The 26,342-nt window shown below is 29.1% G+C and overlaps 8 protein-coding genes across 8 annotated transcripts, besides 19 other annotated features; 5 read left to right on the plus strand and 3 right to left on the minus strand.

The window, feature by feature from the left end:
- Positions 1–3: 3 nt before the first annotated feature.
- Positions 4–27: a sequence feature (AT_rich).
- CMU_036620 (uncharacterized protein) lies at positions 26–1,585 on the plus strand (the record flags this gene model as incomplete). The annotated part of the gene is made up of 1 exon (XM_002141801.1): positions 26–1,585. One exon carries the CDS (start codon positions 26–28, stop codon positions 1,583–1,585), a length of 1,560 nt encoding a protein of 519 aa, XP_002141837.1.
- Positions 1,465–1,486: a sequence feature (AT_rich).
- Positions 1,586–1,825: 240 nt separating the features above from the next.
- Positions 1,826–1,870: a sequence feature (AT_rich).
- Positions 1,871–2,044: 174 nt separating this feature from the next.
- CMU_036630 (uncharacterized protein) lies at positions 2,045–2,581 on the minus strand (the record flags this gene model as incomplete). The annotated part of the gene is made up of 1 exon (XM_002141802.1): positions 2,045–2,581. The coding sequence occupies one exon, from the start codon at positions 2,579–2,581 to the stop codon at positions 2,045–2,047; it is 537 nt and encodes a 178-aa protein (XP_002141838.1).
- A 340-nt stretch (positions 2,582–2,921) lies between these two features.
- CMU_036640 (synaptobrevin family protein) lies at positions 2,922–3,790 on the plus strand (the record flags this gene model as incomplete). Its single annotated transcript, XM_002141803.1, has 2 exons — positions 2,922–3,386; positions 3,453–3,790. The coding sequence occupies 2 exons, from the start codon at positions 2,922–2,924 to the stop codon at positions 3,669–3,671; spliced, it is 684 nt and encodes a 227-aa protein (XP_002141839.1). The 3' UTR covers positions 3,672–3,790.
- A 289-nt stretch (positions 3,791–4,079) lies between these two features.
- On the plus strand, positions 4,080–4,772 carry CMU_036650 (uncharacterized protein; the record flags this gene model as incomplete). Its single annotated transcript, XM_002141804.1, has 1 exon — positions 4,080–4,772. The coding sequence occupies one exon, from the start codon at positions 4,080–4,082 to the stop codon at positions 4,770–4,772; it is 693 nt and encodes a 230-aa protein (XP_002141840.1).
- Positions 4,773–4,816: a sequence feature (T-rich).
- A 100-nt stretch (positions 4,817–4,916) lies between these two features.
- Positions 4,917–4,955: a sequence feature (AT_rich).
- A 34-nt stretch (positions 4,956–4,989) lies between these two features.
- CMU_036660 (DnaJ domain-containing protein) lies at positions 4,990–5,973 on the plus strand (the record flags this gene model as incomplete). The annotated part of the gene is made up of 1 exon (XM_002141805.1): positions 4,990–5,973. One exon carries the CDS (start codon positions 4,990–4,992, stop codon positions 5,971–5,973), a length of 984 nt encoding a protein of 327 aa, XP_002141841.1.
- A 350-nt stretch (positions 5,974–6,323) lies between these two features.
- CMU_036670 (HECT domain-containing family protein) lies at positions 6,324–21,161 on the plus strand (the record flags this gene model as incomplete). Its single annotated transcript, XM_002141806.1, has 1 exon — positions 6,324–21,161. One exon carries the CDS (start codon positions 6,324–6,326, stop codon positions 21,159–21,161), a length of 14,838 nt encoding a protein of 4,945 aa, XP_002141842.1.
- Positions 8,917–8,950: a sequence feature (AT_rich).
- A 38-nt stretch (positions 21,162–21,199) lies between the features above and the next one.
- Positions 21,200–21,239: a sequence feature (AT_rich).
- Positions 21,240–21,460: 221 nt separating this feature from the next.
- Positions 21,461–21,548: a sequence feature (AT_rich).
- A 348-nt stretch (positions 21,549–21,896) lies between these two features.
- Positions 21,897–22,007: a sequence feature (AT_rich).
- Positions 22,008–22,163: 156 nt separating this feature from the next.
- Positions 22,164–22,195: a sequence feature (AT_rich).
- Positions 22,196–22,346: 151 nt separating this feature from the next.
- Positions 22,347–22,382: a sequence feature (AT_rich).
- Positions 22,383–22,422: 40 nt separating this feature from the next.
- Positions 22,423–22,492: a sequence feature (AT_rich).
- A 174-nt stretch (positions 22,493–22,666) lies between these two features.
- Positions 22,667–22,846: a sequence feature (AT_rich).
- A 332-nt stretch (positions 22,847–23,178) lies between these two features.
- Positions 23,179–23,210: a sequence feature (AT_rich).
- Positions 23,211–23,624: 414 nt separating this feature from the next.
- Positions 23,625–23,680: a sequence feature (AT_rich).
- A 63-nt stretch (positions 23,681–23,743) lies between these two features.
- CMU_036680 (inositol monophosphatase family protein) lies at positions 23,744–24,770 on the minus strand (the record flags this gene model as incomplete). Its single annotated transcript, XM_002141807.1, has 2 exons — positions 23,744–24,374; positions 24,463–24,770. The coding sequence occupies 2 exons, from the start codon at positions 24,768–24,770 to the stop codon at positions 23,744–23,746; spliced, it is 939 nt and encodes a 312-aa protein (XP_002141843.1).
- Positions 24,381–24,455: a sequence feature (AT_rich).
- A 141-nt stretch (positions 24,771–24,911) lies between the features above and the next one.
- Positions 24,912–24,939: a sequence feature (AT_rich).
- On the minus strand, positions 24,920–25,844 carry CMU_036690 (zinc finger, C3HC4 type domain-containing protein). Its single transcript, XM_002141808.1, has 3 exons — positions 25,610–25,844; positions 25,182–25,548; positions 24,920–25,063 (listed from the first exon to the last, which is right to left on the minus strand). Exons 1-3 carry the CDS (start codon positions 25,805–25,807, stop codon positions 24,978–24,980), a joined length of 651 nt encoding a protein of 216 aa, XP_002141844.1. The 5' UTR covers positions 25,808–25,844; the 3' UTR covers positions 24,920–24,977.
- Positions 25,565–25,591: a sequence feature (AT_rich).
- A 153-nt stretch (positions 25,845–25,997) lies between the features above and the next one.
- Positions 25,998–26,028: a sequence feature (AT_rich).
- Positions 26,029–26,342: the final 314 nt, after the last annotated feature.

Genomic DNA, 26,342 nt, shown 5'->3' on the forward strand with positions numbered 1-26,342 from the left:
TTCTTATTTTATTATATATTTAAATATGCGAATTTTGAGCTTAAACTTATTAAGACTTCCAATATTCTTGATTATATATAATTTGGTTACTTTTTGTAATTGTTATAATCCTGATACCTCCACGATTCAACCAATCCCAACTCTATCAGATGCTATTAAACCTGGAAATATACCAGCAAGAGTAGATCTTGGCACAATTGATATGCTAGAAGCTCATAACTTATACACGGCGGAAGTTACATTGACTAAATTATTGGCTGCCATGAAGAAGCAGCAAGAGCTAAAAGAACATGAAATCAATATTAAGGCAGCACTGGCCTCAAATTTGCAGAAGTTAAATGCTATAAATGAATTAATGCAAACATTAGTTGAGTATACAGCTGAAAATTTGGGTAGTATGGTTGGAGAACTTCAAAATACGGTTGAAATGAGTGAAGATACCAAAACCCTTTTTTTTGAAGAATTAAACTATAAAGTGATACCAGTTAAAAAACTTCCTTTAGCTGAATATTCTCAAGAAGAATTAGATATATTTGCTAAATTTTCTGCAAGTGGTGATTATCAGGGACTAGACTGCCCTTTAAGTTGTGCTCCTAGTGTTTGCGATAATCAATCGAATAAGGTAACCCACTGTTTTAAAGCTAAAACATTTAAGGATGGGAGTATATCATCTGAATGTACTCCTTTTACAAATATGGATACTTTAACTTGTCCAGATGGCTTTGTTAGGTGTGCATTGGCCCAACCGAGCAGAGGCAATGTTTATGAAGTAGCAGTTGCCGACAAGGATAAAAATGGAACTTCTATTGCTATATCTGGAAGAAACATGCATCAGTGTCTTAGATTACTTGTTGTCCCTCACTCAATAAGTTGTTCAATAGATAATATATTTTCTGCAATTCAGGAATCTCAGCGTATTATTGTACCGAGTGGAACTAGTATATATCCATTGGTTTATGGAGATGTGGTTCTTTTCAAAAATCTTCAAATAAAGAAAGTTGGTGATTATCAACTTTGCTTACTACAGTTTCATCAAGATCCAAATACTAAAGGTGGATCTGGAACTAGAATATTAGGATCTGACACTATTGGAGAAATTAATGTTGTTGATCCTGATAGTAATGCAGTTGTTGAACACTTAAACTATGGAGTCAATACTACAATGAGCAAAGTTACAGATAACATTAAATCTAACAAGAGTGATTCCAAAAATGACAACTCAACTTATACTGAAAGTAAAAATAAAGAATTATTACCTATAGACGAGATTACTCATACAGATATTCCAGAAAAGAACAAAACTGAACAGAAAGAACTAGAAACAGACCCAAAAAGTGAAGAATCTACATATTTTAAAGAGGATGTTATCAGCAATGAGGAAAGTGACGATGAGGCTAATACTAAAACTAATTCTATATGGTATATCGTTGCTATAATTATTTTCCTTGTCATTGTTGGAGGACCAATATATTATTATTATTATAAACACAACATTGTGAAAGTGGAAATCCCCGAACAAATTCCAATACTAGATACTGAGTCTCAAAATACGACTTTAACTAGTAGAAAAACAAAACGATCATGATTTTTAGAAGGCCCAAGTACAATAATAATTGAATTAGTGACAAGGAAAAGATATCATTACTGCTTGTGCTTGTATTAATATTATTTAGCAACTAATTCCAAAATATAGGGCTAGCAATCTTTAACCTTATATCTTTATAATTTAGTTTTAATTATACACTTGAAGTAGTAATAGGGCTCTTTCTACTTATTTAAAACTCATTCTAGATATTTAAAAACTTCTGTATATTTGAGGACTCTCTTAAAATTTTAATTTGAAATATATATTCAAAAAACTTTTTAATTTGAGAAATTTCATATTTGAAACTAGGTAATGGTATATTTGGATAGTCCTGCACTAACTTTGGGACAATGAAGACAAGTGATGTTAAGAAGTAAACGTGAGTATAATTGGCTAGATAATGATTTTATAATGTAGCTATTGTTAACTAGAGATAGTCACTCAATATTTGTGTACAACTTATAAGCTTACCTGCTTATACAATAGGAATATTTCATCTAAATAATATTCACTGTGTATTTCTTTATTATCCAAGTGATTGCTGATAGTCAAACTCACAAAGTAAGGTTTTGAAATACTCAATTTTATATCATAATATTCTGATTCTTTATAATCTTTCATTATATACTCAAAGCATTTACTTCCAAAGGTTTCTAGATCATTTTTATCTGATATATTGAGCATATCCGGATCTTTATTATGATTCTCTACAAAATGCTCCATAACTTCACTTGTTTGAACAACACTGCCACATATTCTACAGACTATAGCAACTCCAGCTCTACAAATTTGTCTATACTGCTCTAATTCAAGTAGTGCACATTCATTTTTGCGTTTGCAGTTCTGCAAATCGTCTATTTGGGATTGAAGTATCTCTTTATGTCTTAAATTTTCATTTTTCAACTTTATATACTCCAGTTCAATCTTTCTTAACTCTTGTTCCAACTGGACAGATCTTTGATAATAATAATGGGGTGTATTTTCAGAATTATTCATTAATAATATATTTGAATACTATCACTTTCATCAAAATTTAACTGGCAGACAAAAACTTGCACCAATGCAAATATGCAGAGTTATAGCGCGTAAATTATCAATTATATAATGGTTTATTTTTATATTTAGGCGGCTATTGATCTGTATGAGATGCGCCACTTCCCTTCCTAATACAATATTTCCCTCCTCTTCTCCCCTTTTCTTGAGACCTGAATAATAAAGCTTATTTTTTCAAGCAATTAACAGAGTATATAAATATTTACATATTTTATATAGCAAGGTATTTCTTATATTTTGTATTGTTTATTGAATTGGAGATAATACCAATTTATCGTGTGGAATGTGTGAAATCACTTTTATTGGTAGAGCAAGTGATGGGCTTGTTCTAACGGAAACTTGGGACGACTTGACAACAAACAGATCACTGCAGAGCTACAAGCACCAAGCAAAGCAGATTTTAAAGAATGTAGGATCTGAGATTGGGTCGGAAAAGTGTTCTGTGGATAGTGGGAATTATGTCTTTTATTATATTGTGGATGGTGGAGTAATATACATGACATTATGCAGCAAGTCTTACCCCAAGAAGCTTGCATTTTCATTTTTGCAGGAAGTTATTAAGTACTTCTTCGAGGAACTAAAGAAGGAATTTGGTAATAAGGATGGAGATTATAGAGCCAATATTGAATCTATAGACAAACCCTATTATTTTATTAAGTTTGATAGAATAATCCAGCGCTGTAAATCGGAATATAGAGATCCTAGATCTTCTAAATCTTTACAGAAATTGAATGATTCATTAATAGAGGTATGTTCTGCTTATATATGTGTATGTGTAGAAATAAAATGTATTTACATTTATCTTTTTTGTCAGGTGACTAATATTATGAAAAGGAATGTAGACGATATCTTACTTCGTGGTGAGAATTTGAATGAGGTGGAGCGTAAAGCAAATGATCTGAAATATGCCTCTTTAGAATTTTCAAGAGCTGCTAAGAAGCTTTCATTACAAGCTCTTATTCAGAAATATGCACCTTTTATAGCTCTACTAACAGTATTTCTTCTAGTAATTGCATGGAAATTATTGCTATGATGTATTGAGTTTCTAGTTTTATAGTTACTAGAATAAAAGATAATTCCTATATCTCTTTAATATAGATAGCTCTTAATAGAGAAATAATTGAGACGTAATTTATATTGCATGCAGTTCTAATAATACAACCTACTGGCGCCTTATAGGGTGCCGGTTTTTTTTTTTAAAAAAGAGGTGCTCTCTACTGCTTTGGTAGACAGTTTCGATGTCCTTATTTTATGTACCTCCCAATAATTATATTTTCATATATTTACTTATTAGGAACTTGAAGGGAAATTAATATCTTCAATTTATATTTGTTTTTTTACTAAAGTTTCTTTTTTTCTTTTATAACTTCCTATACAATCTAGCTAATACTTTGGAACTTCCAAGTACTTTAATTTAGTATTAGGAGTGATTTCATAATTAATGGAAGACTATTTTCAAGATGAAACTGACCTTTATAATAGTCTAAGTACTAGGTACAAACATTTGGTTATTTCAAATCAGACACCTCAATTAAAAGGTATTATTACAATTCTGAGAGACGTAAATACAAACAAGGAAGATTTTATGTTTTATACAGACAGAGTTAGCAGAATAGTCTTGGAAGATGCTCTAAATTTGTTACCTTATAATGTAAAAACCATAAAGTCACCGATGAATGTAGAATATAACGGCATTACTTTTAATACACCAATATGTGGAGTTAGTGTATTAAGATCTGGTGAAGCCCTTGAAAATGCTTTAAGAGCAGTCTGTAGAGGGTGTAGAATAGGTAAGGTATTGGTAGAAAAAGGCATAAGTAGTAACTCCGAAGTTATATCATCATATGTGAGACTACCAACTGATGTCTCAAACAGAGTCGTCATACTCATGTATCCTGTAATGGAAACAGGTAAATCTATTTGTAGAGTTATTCAAATACTTACTGAACATCATGTAGAAACTAAAAATATTATTTGCATGGTATTGTTTGCATCTAAACAAGGGATAGAAACGATCTTTTCAAGATATCCAGATATTAGGTTAGTTGTGGCTTCCGTGGATCCCCTAATAGACAAGGAACATCAGTTACTCCCTAGTCTTGGTAACTTTGGTGATAGATATTTTGGTACCTAATTTTTTTTTCTTTTTTACTTTTTTACTTTTTTACTTTTTTATTTATCACATTTGGACCATGCTTCAAATTAACCGCTCATGCAATTTTACTTGGGGCAGAGAAATTCATGACTTGGAAAGAGTGAGAAGAATTCTGAATAATCCTTAATTTTAAGTAAAAATTTTTTTATTCAAATAAATATAGCTAAGATATCTTTAGAATACCTTTGCTTAATGAATGGTGGGTATTCTACATAGGCTACATCGTTTATATAGAAGGGGGAAGGTAGAAAAAGATCATGTGACATCCTCTAACTCTAGTGAACCTTTAATATTTAACCGTAATAGGTTAAATTATCTTGAATTGGAGATTGAAACTTTAATCTATTTTCTAAAAAAAGAACTAAAAGATGTTTGTGAAGATTACACTAGAATCAACTTTACTAATAAAACAATCAAAGACTTAGACAGATTTGAATTATTTATAAGAGATAGAAAAGTTCCCATAACTCCTGTTATTCAAGCCATTCTAGTTATAGTTAGAGGCTTATTAGAAACTCTCGAACAATATAAAGATGGTAAGTTAATGCCATTTTATACTCGTTTGGGAGAAAGTGAGTTATACTTGTTGAAAGACAATTATTCAGCTAAACTTAATAAAGTAAATACAAGAAGACATTCAGAGTTTAAGAATCAATCAGAATTTAATAAGTATTATGAATCTAAGACTCCAAGAAATTATATTCCTAGTAATATACGTAAAGTTGACTTTGATACAATGGGTACCCCAAGAAATATGTATACTTGTGGAGCTACACCTAGAAATCTTATTCAGGGTACTCAAACCCCTAGATCTAGAAGTGAATTTGGAAAATTTGTTAATATAGATAACCTTGGAACACCTAGAAATACCAGAAAGAGCTACTCTAGTACTAGATATGAGGCTGCAACACCCAGAGCATCATATAGAGCATATAATGGTAATCAATACTTTAACAGCCAAAGTGAAAATATAATGGCAGCAAAAGCCTTATTAGGACTTAATGTTGCAGTACCAGTTACAGAAACTGATGTACGAAAAGCTTATTTGAAGGCTGCTATGCGTTGGCATCCAGATAAGATGTCACCAAATTCAAGTGAACAGTCACATTTATGTTTTACAGCTATACAAAATGCGATGGAGCTTCTTCTATCTCACACCCATAAAGAATATCAAGTTTAACTTTTTTATCACATATTTGACTTATCTGTAATTTAATTTTTTAATATCTGAAATTTATATAGAATTCGGATGCCTAAGGGAAGTAGCTGATCTTTGTTACAATATTTAGAGAATATATACTAGTGAGCGCCTAGTTGTCTTTAAGTCATCACACAATAACTACTTTTTTTTATCCATAAGACTACAAAGCTCTGGAAATCCATGCATAATTTTTAAGTACCTACAACGGTATATATTTATGTGGGCCTCTACTCATAACCCACATTTTAGCGCTTAATTTTTCATACATGCACTATTGTCTCCAAGTGACTGTTGACTTGTTATTTTTTTCTCTATAACTATTAATCTCAATGGGTATATCTTTAGGAGTAGTTTTAGAGGAAATTTCAGATGTGGAATTGAGCCAATATGAACAGTTACTACTAGATTTGGCTTCAAAGCTTGGTACAAAAGATGAATCAGACTATTTAGAAAAATTTTTGGTATATATAGTACAAAACAAATGTGATATAACTTCAAAGTGTATTTGTGAATGGTGGGAAAGACGGGAAAAGCTATTTGATAAAGTTGATAATTTGTTAAGATCTCATCCCATGATGTTGGATGACTTCTTAAACCATTACCATAGTGGGGATAAAGAAAAGACTGTAAATCTCACAATGACATCGAATATAAGATACAGAATACATCTTTATTTAGAAAAACTTAAGTGTTTGACAGATGATGAATTTTCATTTTTTTCTAATTCGGTGAATTGGGAGGAATACATTAGTAATAAAATACAAGCATACATTGAAGTATTTTTTTTAGTTTATAAGTATCATAAACAACTAAATATTAAAAACTCTGATAGAAAATACTTAGGTACTGGTGGTTTTGCAAATGTTGACTCAGAAACTTTTTTTGAGACATATAATAGAAGTTTAATTAAACGCGTATTTGAAGAGTATCATGGAAGTACGAGAATTTGCATCAAGTTTTCAGATAAAGCATTATTCTTTCCAAAATGTGACATATCTTACCATTTGGATCCTAAAGTGTGCTGTAACTCAATAGGTGCTATATTATCTCCAAATAAAAAGAATAGTGCTTGTAATATTCCTCAATCGTTAGATGAGATATACGTATTTGAACCTAGATTAGTTAAGGAAGAATGTATTGTTATCATTGAAATGTTGTTTGCATATATATGGCAGTACTATAGAACGGCTATTGATGATGATAAGGGTCTATATAGTTCAGATGTTGCTCATGGAGATATATTAATACAGAAAACAAATTCAAATGAGAAGATGGATAGTTCTTCTTTGAAATGTATGTTAGTACTAGTCCAAAAAATTCTTTTTACGACATCATTTTATGCATATGCTTATAAGAGAGTTTTCGAATATCAGTTATTGGAGTTAATTCTTTCTCATTCACTTCAAATTGCAAATGACATAATTGAACGCTTTCTAAGTAGTTTAAATTTTAAAAATTCGAAGAATCACAAGATTAAATTTGATGGACGTCGTGCAAATTCAATACAAATGGTGATTAATAATGAAGATCTAGAAAGATTTGAGTCTATATTTTCTCAAGATAGCTTCTTTACAGTTATTATTTCCCCAGTACTGACTATTATCAATATATTATCTATCGAGACTACTCAGAGTACTGATGAAGATATGAATGAGAATGTTTTATTTAAAGAAACTGAATTTTCTAGTAAAGATTTGGCAAAGAAGCTTAATGCAATTGGAAGAGATGTAATTTATCATGATATTTGTTCTATATCATTACTTATTCGTATGCTTCCAAAATGTTCTATGCTTTTTGAAGCATTAGGAGAACTTCGAAATGTTTTTAAAATTGATTATCTTGGCAATAATGCATTCTTACATTCAACATCTGTAAATTCCCAAGTGAATGAAAGCTCTCAACTTTATAATGAATCCTTCAGTTATGGTCCTACATCTCTTGTTTCATCATCAAGGAAAACAACAATAGTCGAGTTTCAACATCAATATAAATATGCAGGTCTTGATCATCAGATTCCTATAAAGAATTTTTCAAATGAACTACAAATAGCTGATTCATTATCTATCAAGTATTTCTGGCGTGTTATTAATATTCCTAATGCTTCACATTTACTCCTCATATTTGATGATAGATGTTCAACTGAAAGAGGAAAAGATACTTTAGAAATATTTGTACCTATACAAACTCATTTGAATAAACAATTTTCAAAGACAGAATCAGTTCAGTCTTTAAGAAGTTACTATACAGAATCTATTTGTGGCAAAGTATCAGGTAGCTCCTCAGAGTGGCCCAAAAATCCAACAATAATTCATGGAAATTCAATGCTTGTCCTTTTTTCAGTTTCTACGAGAATTAATCAGAGATCAAGTTCAAGTGAACAGTGGGGATTTAGATTATATGTTCAGGGACACTTTTGGAATCTAAGAACTCTGTTAAGCTATCAAAGGGATATATATACAAATCAGAAACCGAGCATAAAATCCAAAGACAGATGCCACTTAGAAAGAAAGATCAAAGAACATTTTAATTTATCTCTTAGTGAGGTTTATGTTCAATTATCTGCATCAATTGCCTCTGGAATTGCTATGATGCTCAAAGGGCCAATTGTTGGAGATTTAGAGAAGAGCTTCGTTGATATTCTCCACTCTTTACTATTTGCTGGTGGTTTTTCAAATGAAGTTGAATACTTTGGAAGTACGTATCCTATAACAGATAAAACTATTTGGAGTGATGAAGGAATGTCTTCAGATTTTGGTAGGGGAAGTGTAAGTGATGCAGGAATTGAACATGAGATGGGGGAAGGTGAGAAAAGAAATGGTAAAACAGGTCAAATTGAATCATTGCCTGATGTATCAGTAGATGATGTTGAGTTTGTAATGTCTACTCTAGAGATTAATCCAGACAACGAGCAAACTAATCAAGATATAAATTATAAAAAATATTATCAAAATTTTTACCCATCTCCAGATATGGAGAATATTGAGGTATTATTGATGCAGAACCAAGGCTGGGGATATGTAGTAAATTGCATTTTTGAAAGAGCATCTATTATTTATCATTACATAAATAGGAACCATAATATTGATGTAGATCATCTATCTAATGACAAAAAGTTCCTAAGTAATTTACGTCATGACTTACTCACAGATAAACTTGGTTCTGAAAAACTGTTAAAGTCAATTAGAGGATACATTTGTTGTTATCTGCATCATCTTGGTCTCCATCAAAATATTTTGCAAATATGTGATATATTAAATCGACATTCTGATTTAATAAGAATAATAGAAGAGGGGCCAAAATCTGCAAATACCTCAGATGATGTTGTATTTAGTAAAGATTGCAAACTGCTAAGATTTATCATTTGCAATATTATAAATGTAGAAGTATATGAACCATTACTTTACTTGTGGATAATTGGTAGGCAACTAAAATCTTGGGTAATATCTGAGAAACATAAGGCAAATGCAAAAAGTGAAGTATTTGGATCTCAAAAGTTGAGCCAAAATGATAGTAACCACTTTGATAAGTCAAGTTACGATTATTGGAGTGAACTACTTGATAGCAAAATTAGAATAATCCTGAATATTGTCCCATATTCAGGTAGTGAGCATCCAACAATTAAACCGTATATTCGACCTAACTACAACTACAATTATTCTTTTAGCAGAAATATTTCCGAACAAATAACTGTGCAAAATGATTCACCAAATGCAAAGGATACTGATTCTACTGGAAACAAATATACATTTTACTCTAATAAACGTATTTGTAGTGTTCTGAAATCATTGATAAGTCGTGTAAATAATTATGATGAATTTGTAAATATACCTCCTATAGATGTGGAATATGAGGATGTATCTCTACTAGGTAATAAAGATCATTCAACTTTTAAAGAGATAGATGAGTATAATATATCTCAACTATTCAATAATTATGAATGGGATGAATTAGAAAGATTAGATGAAACTCAAATAATTAAAAGTATATGTGAGGGAATTATTGAATTTATTAAAATTTTCCCTGCTCCCAACAGTTTGGATATCAGTGGTGTCATGGTTTGCAAAGATGGAACTAACGATTTAAGTGGAATGAGCTATGTCCTTTATATTCGACGATTTCGAGCTATCATTCGCTTTGAAGCATATAGACTTGCATGCCAAATGGTATCTAACTGGAAAAAAGATTATCTAATTCAAGTTCTGTTACTAAAAGCATTGAGGTCATTAGGACACGAAAATCCTTCACAAATCCCACCAGATATATTTTTAAAATGGGATAAAGAAGCAAATAACCGTAACTTACTTGTATGTAATCTCAAATATTGTCTATTTCCGCACTTTAGTAATAAAATACTCAAAGAGGAGAAACATCATTTAGAAGTCCATTATACAGATAATCTAAGAGGATGTGGACGTAAAATTGAGTTGCAAGTAAAGCATACTTACTATAGATTAATATTAAGTTTACTGAATCCTCAAATAATATATCCAACAAATATTCAAATTCTTAGAACGAGTACTGTTGCATACTATATGCTAAAGGAGATGGACCAAAAGAGTTTGGTTAAGAGTAACATCTCAAACAAAGTTCTAAATCAACTAACAAATTGTGAAAAAGACTGTGGAAATGGTAATCATTGTCTACCTGCTGTATTTCCTGGATATTACCCATTTTTCTTATTTTACAGTATAATGTGCATAAGAAGCTCAATTTGGTGTGACTCTCCTCTACGCCTCTCATTCGTATATTCTTTATCAATGGGTTTATTACACTCTATTAACGTATCAGAACGTAACAAGAGTTTGTCATCATCAAAGGAACTGTGGAATAACTGCGAACTATTTTTCATGGGCCACATTAGCGTTATTTTTTCCAGATTCGATCACTTAAAAACTGTGAAAATTTCAGCTGCAAGAAAAAAAGTTATCCTTGAATACATGAAGAATGTATTTGAGAAAAATAAGATCATAAGGCTTTTACTGAATGATTTTACTGGGTTTGATGAATTATTTGTGAAAACATATATATTACAGTCAAGTCCAATTTCAAATGTCTTGTGTTGCACACTTGAACGAGGAAGTGATCTTGTCAGATATTACTGCATAAGATTTCTCTGGAAGTATATTCCATTAATGACTAATTCTCAGCTATTAAATCTATATGCAACTCCACTTCTAAATAGTGACCGATTATTAAGAGAAAATACTAAATTAGAACATCTTGATAGCAGGACTTTCTTCCAAGAGTGTCTGAAACAAATTGGGTGCTCTTTTTCATTATTTAACTGTAATGAACGAGGATATAATGAATTTCAAATAGTATCACCTCCAGTTATTCTTGTTGAATCTACAGAAACTGGTATACTAACAAGTTTGAAAAAGGAAGGGTTTGTAACTAAAGAGACGAATTCACTATACTTTGAGATGGAATACTTTAAAGCATTAATTATTTTGCTTCGATGTATACTAATTCATTCTTCTAGAAAAGATTCAAAATCTAGAAAGACACCAATAAATGAAGATATCTTTAATTCACAAGGTATGGTATTAGTGAATTTACTTTATAACATAATAGTTGACTTGTCAGACTATTTAAATCCGTCTAATATGAATATTGACGATTGGAATAAAATATATCAGTTTATTGGTGCTCTTTGTGTAATAAGCAACGAATATGATACTGAATTTAATATTGGCAGTCAAGTATTATATCAGGAGCTACAAGTAGAGAATTCTTTATCAGTATACCCTAAGGAAGGAATATTCCTGTCAAATAATCCATTAACTAATAAGGTTGAATTTTTGGTGGTTGATAAAGATAAATGGATTGAAATAATTACTACATCTTATAATAATCTTAAAATAGTTTCAAAGTGCCTTTTCGAATTCCCGATTAGCTACTTTATCGAAAATGCAAATGAAGATTTGGCCTTTGCTTTTAAAAGAATAGCATCTTATTTATGTGAGTATTTGTGCAACATGTCTTCGTTCGTAATGAATACTTCTGAAGAGGGGATTTTGTTAAAAACTAGTGACAAGAATCACAATACAACTATATTAGGTGAGCAAATGGTTAAATATATTCGTATCCAGTTGATTTCAATGAGCATAAGTGTACTATGTCTTCTAGCTAGTAACAATTATCTTTCAGTAATTGACAATTTGGAAGGAGATCATAATTTATCTAGAATGTTGTACTCTTCACTTATAAAAATTGGAATGATTGATATCCCTGATTTACAAATAAATATTGATAAGTTTAGCTGCTTCAATATAGCCTCGCTAAACAGAAGATTTATTCAACAAACCACTAGAAAAAACAAATATGACTCATTTTGGTGCTATCCAATTATAAGTAAAGCAACACAAGCTGATATCTTACATGGCTCTCCATACTACCACAGCACTGTTAAATTGCCTACATATTGGGATCTTAGCCCATCGCATTTTTATTATTACAATGAAAGAGTAGTTATTTACAAACTCAGAGACTATGAAGATACTGAACAGTCTTTAGTAAATTGCATTATTGCAAATAATAATATTCCAACGACTATAGGATTCTATTATTTTGAGTGTAAATTCACTCTTTGTAAAAGAGCTAACAATAGTCAATTTGTTAATATTAAGGATATTTCTTTAGATTATATAGAAGAAGGAAACATTATTTTGAGTATTGGTTTGTATAGAGATGGGTGTGAAATGAGTTATGCTGGTACATTTGGAAGTTTTGCTTATTCAAGTATAGGAGAGCTTCACCATGGTTGCACTGAAAAGATTGAAACAAAAACAGAAGATATAGAAACATTTTCATTTAATGATATAGTAGGATGTGGTTATGATGTTGTTCATAATGTCGTATTTTTTACAAAGAATGGTAAATTAATAAATATGGATAAATCTTGCCTTCCTCAAGATAGTATATATATTACACCAGAAAATATAGATAATTATGAAACTTTAACACAATTTCAAAATGTCCGTGGACAATTTAAACCTTCTGTTTGGGTGAGTTTTAGTAAATCCCTATACAAGAATAAAATTACGGGTTTTGAAGAAAAATTACAATATATCTTAGTAGAGGGGAATTTTGGACAAGAACCTTTTATATATGAGTACATTAATAAACTCACCATAAATGATACACTTTCGCTAATAGATGAAAAGATATGTGAAAAAACAGATATGGAAGGGCAAATATCAACATTTATCCCCAAGAACTCATCTTTTTATGCAGTTAATGAGGTTGAGTTTCATAGGCGTACTATAGCTTGCGAATTACATGAGATTATGGGTGGAGGCTTATTTCCACTCGCTCTATGTATTCTGGCACTTGAAAGATGTGAAGATAACTTAGAAGTAGCAACAAATTGGCTTCTTGAAAATGGGTTTCAGGAATTAGATCATATGCAAAATGCATTCTTGGAGCAAAATACTAAATTGGCTGAAAATACAGGTAATCAAGAAGACAGGGTACATGGAGATAATAAAAAGATCAATTTACCTTTAAATATTGAATATGATCATTTAATTATAAAGGGTACCATTGAAAAAATAGATAAAAACCAATTTTCTAGAGGGAGTCCTGATTATGAAATACTTCTAGATTTATGTATTTACAAGAGCTGGAATATATTTACAAAACAAGAAGATGATATTACTGAAAATGAGACACATTTTGATATCACAAGATTTTTGACATCTTTCGGACCTCTTAGTGAATTAACTTGGAGTAGCTTGAACAGTAATTTGTACAATAGTAGTAGTTCTCTCTCTTATTGTGGCCCTAACTATTCAAATGACATATGGTTTCACTCAATACGAAGTAATGAACAAACTAATCAATATTTCCAAGGACAACAATTTGAGCAAATGTTGCTAAATAATTCTAATTTAAGGAGATCAACATCCTCACAACAAACAGCTAACTTGACTGTAGCTAACTCTCAGCTACTCTTAAACAAAGATTCATCTTTATTCCCAGGACAAATTGTGATTATAACTTCAAATATTGAATATTGGATATATGGTGAGGAAGAAGAGCTAATAAGTAATGATTTATTAGTGAACAATAAGTCCAGAATAATATTCCCATTGGTAGATATTTATTCTCTACCATTGCATATGATGAAACTATATTTACGAAGGTTTTCTAAAATGTATGGAGTAGTTTGGTGCTGCTACCAGATTTCAAAATCATCCATTGTGCAATTTATTGATTATCACAATATGATGTACTTTTTTGTTCATATTCCAACGAGTTACCTAGAACAAGTGTCAGTTGATACACCATTAATCATGGGTTCAGAATTAAATTCACAAATTAATGGATATTCTTCATTACAGCAATATATTAGGGAGATTTTACTATGCAAAGATCGAGATGAAACGGAACTCACAAATTTTAATCGTATTCTAACTAATATGTATAATTTATATCCAAAAATTGAATATTTCAAGTGTATTACTTTGGTAAGGAATACTTTGGTATCAATAGTGCATGAACTACCTCTTTATATAAATTGTAGTGATAAACAAGTTCAGAAACAAACATTTCTAGATATTCTCCGTTTATTCAAATTAATATATGGTAATGATGGGCCTACTCTAAATGATTACAGTCTCCTAATATTGAATGATTCAAGAGCAGGCTTTTATACAAGATCAATACTTTCCAATATAACTTATAATGATTATAACGAAGTTGAGGGAATTTTTTCAGGCTTCATAGATGTTATCCAAAATCTTTCAGCCTACAGTTATTCAGACTTCTTGCAAATATTATACTCTGATTATGTAGTTCATATGAGAAATAGTACTAAGTATCAACTTCCAATAGTTGTGGTTGAGAGCAGTCATCCATATGAATGTAATATGGATAGAAGAATAGATGTTGAGATAAAGGGATGCAAATATTTATACGCCATTTTTGATCCACTTTGTGATTTGCATTCAGATACCTTAACGGCTCTTACAATATCAGTGAAGAATAAGAGTAGTGGTAATGATATGATTATACTAAAGAAGACTGCTCGAGGGATGAGTGGATTTAAGCAATTAATACCCTTTAATTCTTGTTCCGTTAGGTTTATTTCCTCAGCACAAAATAGCAATAAATACGGAATTAAAATTGTGTTTGTACCAGTAAAGTATAATTTGGCAGATCAAGATATTTTAAATAACAACAATATACATTTTGCATATGTTGTATTAGATTTAATTATAGCCCAATTCAAAGATGATCCGAATAAAAAGAAGTTTTTCTTCGATTATTTGGCTTTAATTATCGATATATTGTTTGATATTTTATATTCCTTTCATGCACCAAAACAGATAAAACTAAGCAGGTATTTGGCATTGTCAAATAGTTCTAATAGTGGAATAATCAAAAATCAGTCAGTGATACCCTACCAAAATGCTTTCATTCATTCTATTCGACAACTGGTATGTATTTTTATGAGATTTCACAAATCAATAAACTTATTAGCATCGAAAAAAAGCATAGTATACTTAGATTATCTTGAAAGACTTTGCAATTTGATATACAACTCCCAATTTGAACAAATTCATTTGGCAACAAATTTTAGTTTATGCTCAAATATGAGATTCTATATAATGCTACAATTAAACAAAATCTTATTTTATTATCAAAATAATAAAAGTACATTTAAATGGAGTAATCTAAAAGGTGATTCTAGTGATTTATTAAATAAGATTTCTTGCCTTACTTACATAAGGTGTTCACTGGATCTCCAAGTGCAGGCACATCTAATTACAGAACTACTTTTATCATTTTATGATGCTTCTATATATTCCAATAATAGAAAAGGACAACTAAATTGTGCTGATGCAAGTATAAATATTGATTATAAAGACACTTTCTATTCATTAGGGTGCTCAAGTAGTGATCAAAGTAAACATCAAAATACAAGTTTAGATATTGGTGAAATTCAACCTTATTCAATATATATACTGAATGGAGATTTTTATAGCCACCAACAGTTGTTAAATAGCCAATTTTACACATTTAATATTTGTCCATGGTTTTATTTGACCTCAAATAACAATCTCCCATTAACTGTTTTTAAATCTTCACTGCTGTATTACTATAATCAGTACTTTCTCAGTGACTCAGAAAATTACGACAATTTTTCAAATATGAAGAGTTTTCAAGGTGCAGAATATTGTCAATTTCCAACTTGGAGCCTGAGAAATAGATATATAAGTATATTTAAAAAGAAGGTGCCCCTTTTACTTCTGGAGAAATTAAGTGAAATTGAAATTGAGATATTAGACGCTAGACTTTTAATTATAAATAATACTGAGGAGATTCTGGATGAAAATCCTACTATTAACCTAAAACAATTTCTTGATGAAGTCCTTATGATGATGGGTGGTAAGCTACTAATTCTTCCAAATCCCAGAAGTTTGTGGTTAAGTGATGATATACTAAGTAATTTTTTAAATATATATAGTGATTATGAAAAGAAATTGATTTTGAAAAATCCAATTTCACTTACATATCGTCTTGTAAGAGTTTTAACTAGAGAAGTTATTTTATTAAAAACTATTTCATTCACTTCTGATGATATAATTATGATAACTAATTCTCCATATCAAAATTGGCTAGATCGTATCAAACTATTATGGGATTTGCTAGCATATTTAGAAAGTTCCAGTGAATTAACTACGAACCATAATATATCTGCAAAAAGTGGATATCCTTGGATACTTGGGTGGGAAAAAGATATGATTAAGAGCCTAATACAGAGAGGAAATTCATTTGATCCAAGAATTATATCTGAATACTTTGAAACATTTGCATTTTCACTTGTTAATAATAATCCAGTATGTGTAAGTTCAGATGGAGAATTGACAAAAGATGAGGATAAGGATAAAAAAGTATATAATTATCCAAGTCAAAATGAAGATAAAATGTGGAGTAATTCACAAACTATTCAGTTGATGAGAGAATTTCTTCTAAGGAATTATATACATTCTTCATTCCAAACCTATTTCTGGCCCATATTTTCTGGCACAGTACCAATATGCGATATTGATTGTTGTAAGACACCTACAGAAGATAGAGCAGTAAATGAAATATTTTCTTCAACAGAGAGCTATAAATTATTGGAGATTCCATCACGCATTTCATCTTCTTTTGAAATGGTAGCACCATGTACTATATCTTTTTGGTTATATCCACTAAATTTGAATACGTGGAAGCAAACTTTTTCAATAAAGAGTAGTAATTTTAAAGATATTACAGAGATTAATAAACATGAGTTTTTAAGTTTTAACCCTCAAAAAGATTCATTTAATAGTACAAATTCAATTTTACATGAGTCATATCCTCAGCATCCAATGGTTGGAAACAATTGGAGATTAATTGCATTTAGAGGACTTTCGGTTGCAACACTTTCATTTTGGATAACAGAAGGAGGATACTTAGGTATTATAATAAATTCGCCTTATAGCCAATATCCAATCAATCTTTTAGTCAATAATTCAATCAACACATCGAATGCAAATGAACATACTGCATCTTTAAAAACGACATTATTTAATAGCTCATCAGCAATGGATCTTCATACCACAAAAATAATCTCTAACCATTGCATATATGCAAATCAATGGTATCATATAGCTCTTACAATAGGTTCACTACGGAATTTGAATAGTGCCCCAAGGTTATCAACTTCTAGTAATAGTTATGGATATAGTGTGAAGCTTTATATTAATGGGCTATTAGATGAATCTAAAGTAATACCATCATCTAGAATTCCATTAATTAGTGGTGATCTACCCTGGATTATTGGTTGGCCGAAATATATGAGATTTAAAGAAAAAGATCATGAAATGAACCCTATACAGGTTAGTGGAACTCAAAAGCCCAATAACCAGCAACTGAAGTTTTTTGAAAGGAACATTTTCCTTGGTCAAGACTTGACAATATCTAATCCACCTATATTATGTTCACCCTTTAGCTCTACTGAAGTTAAGTCTAGTATTAAACCTGAATTTTCAAAAAAAGCTGGGGAACCACTGTTTGGATTACTTGCCAACATGTTTGGCGTATTTAATGAATGGGAACTGGAAGATATCCATGACTATATTAAGAGCACTTACAATGATATTCAGAATCATATACAGCAGATTGAAATAGCAAGTATTAAATCAAAGATTTCCAAATTAAATAATGGGAGTGCACATTCAAACTCTAATGAAACATTGTCAAGTAGTTGTAGCAGTAATAGCATCTCTAGTAATAGAAGCGTTGTACATGTATTTTCAAGTAATTGGAGGTTCAATCCAATTGTAGTATGTTTCAATAATATATGGTCAATGGATATTGGTTTATGTGATTTTATATTACCAGAAGAGCAAGCACAATCATTAAAATATAAATATTCCATTTCAGATAAATATTATACCGAAAAATTAAATGTGAAACTTTGTCTTGAACCAAATACTATAAATCATATGCATTTAATCTACTCCAAAGACCTTTATGATTTGAGCATTCCAAAGCTGGATGTCTCATGGAAAGTTTGCAGTGTATCTATACCAAATATACTAAATAAAAGGAGCAATTGGGGACAGAGAATTATGAGTGATATGGAATTTTATGATCCTGTTGGTTTAATATGTAGTAAGAACTGTATTTGTAGTGATTCTATTATTGAAATGAATGTAATATTTGGGAAAGAACAAGATATAAGTGCTCCTTTTGTAGTAATCAGACTTAAGAACATAAAACTAATATTCTCAGGTGTAATACTGAGGAGATTTGTTGAAATGCTTGATGATTTCTATGAGGAATATGAGCACACTAAATCTAATGCAAGTGATTTTTCAAATATTCCTGCAGGACAGCCAAATCAACTATACTTAGATACCTTATCAGTAAATGAATTAGTAAATCGCATAAAAGAGAGGTACGGACTAGAACCAATTAAGAATAACAATTCAACTGTAGAAAAAGATGTCTTTAGTAAAAATCTTACATTAAAAAACAGTCCTAAGATTTTTTCCAAGCCCAATACTTCAATTCTAAGACAAAGCAAAATAACTCTCTCTAAAGTGGACGAATTTATACTGCAGCTATACGAAGAGTTACAATATAAAGAATATCCATTAGCCTTAATATTAAATCATAGAGAAACTAATATATATAAGGAGAAAGTTGGATGTAATATGTGTGACTATGAAGTAATGAGTTATTGCAGACTTAACATAATTTTGACAAAGCGATTGATACAATTATTTATATCCATACTAAGCTATATTGATATAATATCTCCACGACCATCTATATATAAATATGCTTGGCTTAATAAAATACGTCATTATATGTCGGTCTCGCTCAAAGAATTGCTTCTGAGTGCTAGTTTGTTATTAACAGAAGATAGTGGAGCTGATGGAAGAATAAGAGTTGTAATTAATAGACCTAAATCATTACATTATAGTGGTGATATAAACCATGATCCTTATGGGTTATATAGTGTATTTGGTCAAGTATACAAGAGTTTAGAGAACATTGCACCAAACAAATTTAGAAGTAAAAATAGACCATGGTATGTAATCTACGAGGGTGAAGGAGGAATTGATGCTGGTGGATTGTACAGAGATTGCATTAGCCATATTTGTTTTGAATTACAAAGTAATAGATTACCATTATTTATATTATGTCCCAACTCATATGGTTTCGGTGATAATCAGTATTTCTTTATTCCAAACCCTGATTTGGCTAAATATACATATCGCTACAAAAGAGTAATACAAGATAAATTAGGTGGGAGTGATGAAAAAATGAAGGATGAAAATAATCACACTGAAATAGAATGTTTAAACGATAAAAGTAAAGAGTGTATAGTACCTTTGCAAATGTGTGTTGATAAAATTTTTGATTCTCTATATAGATTTGTTGGAAGATTGATGGGAATAGCAGTAAGGGGTCACCTAACATTGAATTTGGACTTCCCTATGATATTTTGGAAGATGCTTCTCAATGATAAAATAGAATATCAAGATATAAGACAGGTTGATGGGTATACAATGCAATTATATGAAAAGTTGACCCAAATATACAGACTTTGGGTAGCAAGTAAACATTCTGAATCCTATACTTTGCAAAATAAAAATTCATTGGAAAATTTAATGGAGGAATTTTCATTGGTTGGTTTAACATGGACAATTACAAATAGTAATGGAAAAGTTGTTGAGCTAATTAAAGATGGCAAAGATATTCCAGTGAAAATAGAAGAGTTAAAATATTACTGCAATTTATTGCTTGAATACAAAACAAATTTTGAATTAATTCATGCAACTAAAAATATTCGATTGGGTTTGTGTGATATTATTCCAGAACAAATAATCCAATTATTTACTCCTATTCAGCTAGAAAGACTTATTTGTGGGATACCATCTTTCAATATTAATCTCCTCAAACAACATACGAGATATACAGGCTATCTAGTTACAGATGATGTGATAAAGTGGTTTTGGGATGTATTAAGCAGTTTCACCTTTAAGGAGCAACAAATGTTTTTAAGATTTGTATGGGGAAGATGTAGATTACCTAGTGGAAATTCAAACTGGGAGCATAATATGGAAATCGTCCGATTATATCCCAGACATAATTCTTTAACAGAAAATAATCAACATACTCAAAACGAATCTTTTTCAAATGTACAATCAGGAAATAACTTTGTGGAAGAGATAAATTATACAGCTGACAACCCTGAGGGTGATACTTCTGGTTATGAACCAGATGAAAACTTGAGATTACTTCTTGGTTATGATATTGAAGAAGGTATTGAGCTCAATCTTGATTCATCATCTAATCAAAGACAATTAGGAGATAATTTTGTGGGTATAAATGACTCGGATAGTATATTTGAAAGTGTAGATGAAATAAGTAGAGAAGTGACACATGGTGAAGAAAACGATAGCAATGATTTAGGCACTAATAGAACAAGTACAGAGAATTTAAATTCACCAGAAGATCTTATGTTACCAGTGAGCCATACTTGTTTTTTCCAACTAGAATTACCAAGATATTCAAGTCGTGAAATATTAATGGAAAAACTTTTGTATGCAATAACAGAAGGTATTGCAATAGATACAGATAACAGAGCAACTGATATTGATTGGGGCCAAAGATAAACTTCTTTTTTAAAAAAAGTACATAGCTTAAGGAAAGCTTATATAAAAAATCATTATTAAATTATTATTAATTATTTTCTAATACCTAACTAGACATTTCGTTATTATTCAACTGATTTGCACACAACTAAACTTTAATATTACACCAAATTTAAAATTATAAATGTATCTCTTTAAATATAATTAAGGATTACTACAATTTTTTCATAAAGAAAACAATAATAATCTATTATAATTAACCTATGGATTATTAAATAACTTTTCTCCAAAATAACCAAATTTCAGTAAACTTGTTATACAATATATTTATAATAGCAAATAAACTTTTAATCTATATAATATAAGATCTGATAATTTTATTACATTTATTTAGATTATAAAATAATTCGATATAAAATTCAAATGTTATCAATTTACAATTTAGCTATCTCAAAGTGATCTATAGGTTATTAAGCTAATTAATGGAATTTTACATTAAGAAGTCTTAATATTAATTTACTTTCAGGGAATTACTCTTGTATCAAGTTAATTAAATACTAGATAGTATCGATTTTCTAACGAATTTTGTTCTAGTTCTAATTATTGATAATATTAAAAAACAACTATTCAATTTCTTTCTTAAAAAAGAAGTTTATATATGATATGATATTGTAATATAAAATATTCTATATAAGGTCATAAAATTTATATCAGTAACATTAAGGTATTCAAATGTTTCTGTAATATTGGATACTCTTAATTATTACTAATTTTCATTATTTATAAAATAAGGATAACAAATGATTAATAGTTAAATAAAATTTTTGTTTTAATCAAATTTAATATATAACTGTATTTTTAATAATTCAGATAGTTTAACTTTGATTTAATAGTGCAATACACTCAGAATATTGAAACAAATGTCTAGAATAAAGAACTTACTTAGGAATTATGTAAAATATAGAAATATCAAATATTTAATATGACAAATAAATAATCACTTATTTCCTTAATAAATAGAGCAAAATATAAACAAAAAAAAAAATATTTTATTAGTATTAGTATTTTAGTATGAGTTAATACATAGAATCTTTTTATATATCAGAAAATTATTAATCCCAAATTCTTGTAAGTTATTTCTAGTTACTAATATAACTTGATTCAAGTATTTAATTATATATATAGTCAATCTTCAAATTTTATTGGAATAAATTAATAAAATTATCTGTATTTTAAAAATTTGCAAGAAAAGGCTGAATAACTTTCAAATTTCCCCAATGAGATATAATTCAATATATCAAAATATAATTTGAACAAGATTATTAAATGAAATTAATGATTTTTATTATATAGTTAATAGTTTTTCTGAAAAGATTGTTAGATTAATGGTTAATTACTACTGTAAATCTCATTTTGTAATAACAGTAATAAACTTTTATAATAGATTAATATAATATCAAGATTTTTACATAGGAAAATGGAAATATATGTAGTAAAGGTAAATATAGTAAGTAATCAACTAAAAGAATATTAAATCTAAAATCTAAAATATTATTAATATATTCACATAATAAAATTATCACTTAATAGTTTACAGGAATAAATAGTAAATATATAAATAAGAATATTTACCATAATTAATATTTTTAAATAACAACTTTTAATTCTAATGATTTTATTAATTTCATCATAATAAATATTTTAAAGATAGACAAACATGAAAACTATTGTATAGTAGGAATTATTAATATCAAAATATTATAGATTGATTTAAAAATATCCACTAAGTACTATGTTTCAAATATATTAAGTATTTTAGAACAGTCTAAATCTTTAGAAATAACACAATATATGTGAATTTTAACAAGTTATTATCTTTTCCTATTAATTAATGCAATATTCAATATTAAAAATGAAAAGAAACATTTATGGAGTATTTAATCTTACTTTTGAAGCTTGTTAAATTCTAGTATACTATATATTTAGACTTTAAAAATAAAATCACTTGTTTTTTATTAAAAAGTTATACAAAGTCGTCAAAATTAATATATAATAGAATTTAATATAATTGTTGATTAGCAAATTAGAGAATATATCAGTTATAATAAGTGACTTAAATAATTTAAACCTTCCTATAATCTAAAGTATTACATTAGATATGTCAATTATAAATTTAAGCATTAACTAATAATTTGCAACTTTTTCTCAAGATCCAGAAATGAACTTGTCCGTCATAATTAGATCCATTAATGTATAAAAAGCTCTATTATTAATAATTAAATGTTTAAATCTATCAATATCAATATAACTTCAGTAGTTTAAAGTATTTAAAAGTATGCTGACACTGTTATAGTTAGCAGTATACTAGTACTTATATCTAAGAATTTTCATAAAAAGTCAAATATAATATCTACTGTATTTAGAAACAAAAATTATAGGCTTGGAAATATTCAGCTAACTCCAACTTGAGATCAAATTGATATCTTATTTTACAAAATTATAAATATTCAAATTAAATAAATAAAATATAATGAATATAACAAACCAATAGTAATTTGTACATAGTATACTAATATAATTCTATAAGTATATAAAAAGGTATCTTAAATTTGTTTAAATACAGAATTATAAATTCCATTAGTTATAGCTAAAAAAAAAGGATTTTCAAGATTTTGTTTATTATATTTTAAAGGATTACAGAGTATAAACTTTAAACTTCCATCATTATCTCTCTCAACATTTACTTGATAAATTTCTCCTCCAGCATGCTTCAAAATAGCATGACAGGCACAAGAATCCCATTCCATACATCCTATAAAGCGTGGATACACATGACATAAACCTTCAGCTATTTTCATAAATTTAATAGATGAACCGTGATTTACAAGAGAGTAACTCATAAAATACTTTTTTACAAATGAATCAAATATATCACGATTTTGAGTACTATTAGATCCTACAATAGTTAATATATTATTTGGATCGGTTTTTGGACTACATTGAATAGGTTCAATTAAACATTTATCACAAATAGTATTGGATGCCAAATAAGTTGTAAGCTTAAACACATACTTTGAATCTCTACTTGAAGCAAATATTATTCCCTGAAATGGAACACAAACTACACCTAATATTGGAATTCCATCTTCACTTAAACCAATATTAACAGTAAATTCTCCAGTACGTTTAATAAACTCTTTGGTTCCGTCTAATGGATCAATTATCCAGCATAATCTGAAGTTATAATAATAATAAATAAATAAATAAATTTTAATTCAAATTATTTGCGACAAATAATTTAATATAATATAAATTCACTCACTTGTAATTTTTCCTTATTTCCCATGGTACCTGTTCAGATTCTTCAGTTATTATTGGAATTAATGGCCATAAAAAAGCTAATTGTTTTGAAATTTGTTCATTTGAAGTAATATCTGCTATTGTAAAAGGGGAATTATCCTTTTCTTTAATTTTTATATTTAGATCAGATTCCTTATATGTATTATATATTTCCATTATAGTTCTTGAAGCCAATAGACAAATCTCAACAACGTCTCTAAGGCGAATTTTAATTCCTTCTTCTAAATTTACATTACATACAGATTCATTAAATAATTTGAAAAGTTCCATCTTGTCATTTCCTATGTAAAAACATTTAATATATAGTATATAAAAATAGTGTGGGTATTTCCTTTAGATAAACACTAGCGCCATTGCCACGTGATGCATTCATAGCACTATACAAAAGTAGAGAAATCTTGCAAATAAGTCATTAAAATATAAATAAAAAGTTTTTATTGTAATCTAAGCCCTTATATGATTCTAGTTTCTATATAACTACTCTAGAAATAATATATACAACATCATAATAATACCTAGAAATAGGGCAATATTTGAGACAAGTTGGGCTCTATATTCTTCGTCTAATCAACAAATAAGAAACATTTACAAATAATCAATAAGTAAATTCATAATATATACATCCAAGAAGATAATACTAAAAAGAAAGGAAACTAAAATATTTGCTATTTAGTTACTTACTTGACAAATTATTTGAACTATTTGTGCCATTTTGATAGTCACCAAATATCAATCTTTGTGCAGCTCCCAAACTTAATATAGCTCCAAGAGGATTAGCTAAAATAGCTAACATAGGGAAATTTAGAGTACTGAAGGAAATTGTAGAACTTTGAAATTCTCTAAAACTGCTATTATGTCCTGTTGAATGACGTTGTCTAGCTTCTGGTCTTTCTGCTCTTGGTCTTGGTTTTGTTTTTTTCCTAGGGTCATCATTACCACAGCCCCTACCATATAGGGGTATCACATTTTCCTGTGTTACTCCTGCTTTGCAAACAGGGCAATCTTCATAGCCCTTTTCAAGCCATAAGCACATACAACTCCAACAATACTATAATACCCAAAAGAAAATAATTTTATAATTAAAAATAATAGAAGCAAATACAACTTACCAAATGTCCACACCTAGTTACTATTGGTTCATGAGCAGTTTCAAAACAAATATTACACTCAAAACTTGTTCCATTACATCCATTAGGATTCGGGATATTTGATGATGAACTAGAGTCCATATTATTCTCAGAAGATTCTACAATTCGATTAATCTCATTTTTCTGTGAAATATCTGAATATTCTATCCCATTTTCCATTATAACCAGGTTATGCAGGTGTACTTTTCATTTCTGTAATAAACTACTACAAGCTATTCTATTACAATATTTTGAAGCGCCAATAATAATTTTATTAAGATATGGCGGGAGATTCCAGAAACACTTATTGACATTTTTGACTTTAAAAAAGATTTAGCGAGTATAAATGTGGATCTCATTTTAAAATTGGTATTTAAATAAATTTATTTATAATATAATTAGACTATTTGAACTAAGTAGAACTTAGATTTTATCTTGTTAAAATAAAAGGTCTACTGTATGTGCATATTGATTGATTTAACTATATTTCATTAGTTACCAGGATAATTAATATTATAAAAGTCAGTAGAACTTTTTCTTTGAATAAGTATAGTAGTTTATAGAAATTATATTTAGACAAAACAGAAAATTAGAGGCCTAATAATCTAAAGAAGCAAATACATCTAAGTTCTCCAACCCAATACTATCATTGGTTGGAATCCTACTCATTAGTTTATTCATTAAATATAATTTGAAGTTATGTATATAGGTTAAT

This window comes from Cryptosporidium muris, genomic scaffold (genome assembly GCF_000006515.1).
Source record: "Cryptosporidium muris RN66 scf_1106632373425 genomic scaffold, whole genome shotgun sequence".
Lineage (NCBI taxonomy): Eukaryota > Apicomplexa > Conoidasida > Eucoccidiorida > Cryptosporidiidae > Cryptosporidium > Cryptosporidium muris.

Excerpts from the sequence above, each read along its gene's own strand:
- CMU_036690 (XM_002141808.1), bottom strand. The coding sequence starts at position 25,807 with ATGGAAAATGGGATAGAATATTCAGATATTTCACAGAAAAATGAGATT. Across the intron at positions 25,549-25,609 it reads TAACTAGGTGTGGACATTTG|TATTGTTGGAGTTGTATGTG; the intron begins GTAAGTTGTATT and ends TGGGTATTATAG. Across the intron at positions 25,064-25,181 it reads TAGTTCAAATAATTTGTCAA|ACGAAGAATATAGAGCCCAA; the intron begins GTAAGTAACTAA and ends TTTGTTGATTAG.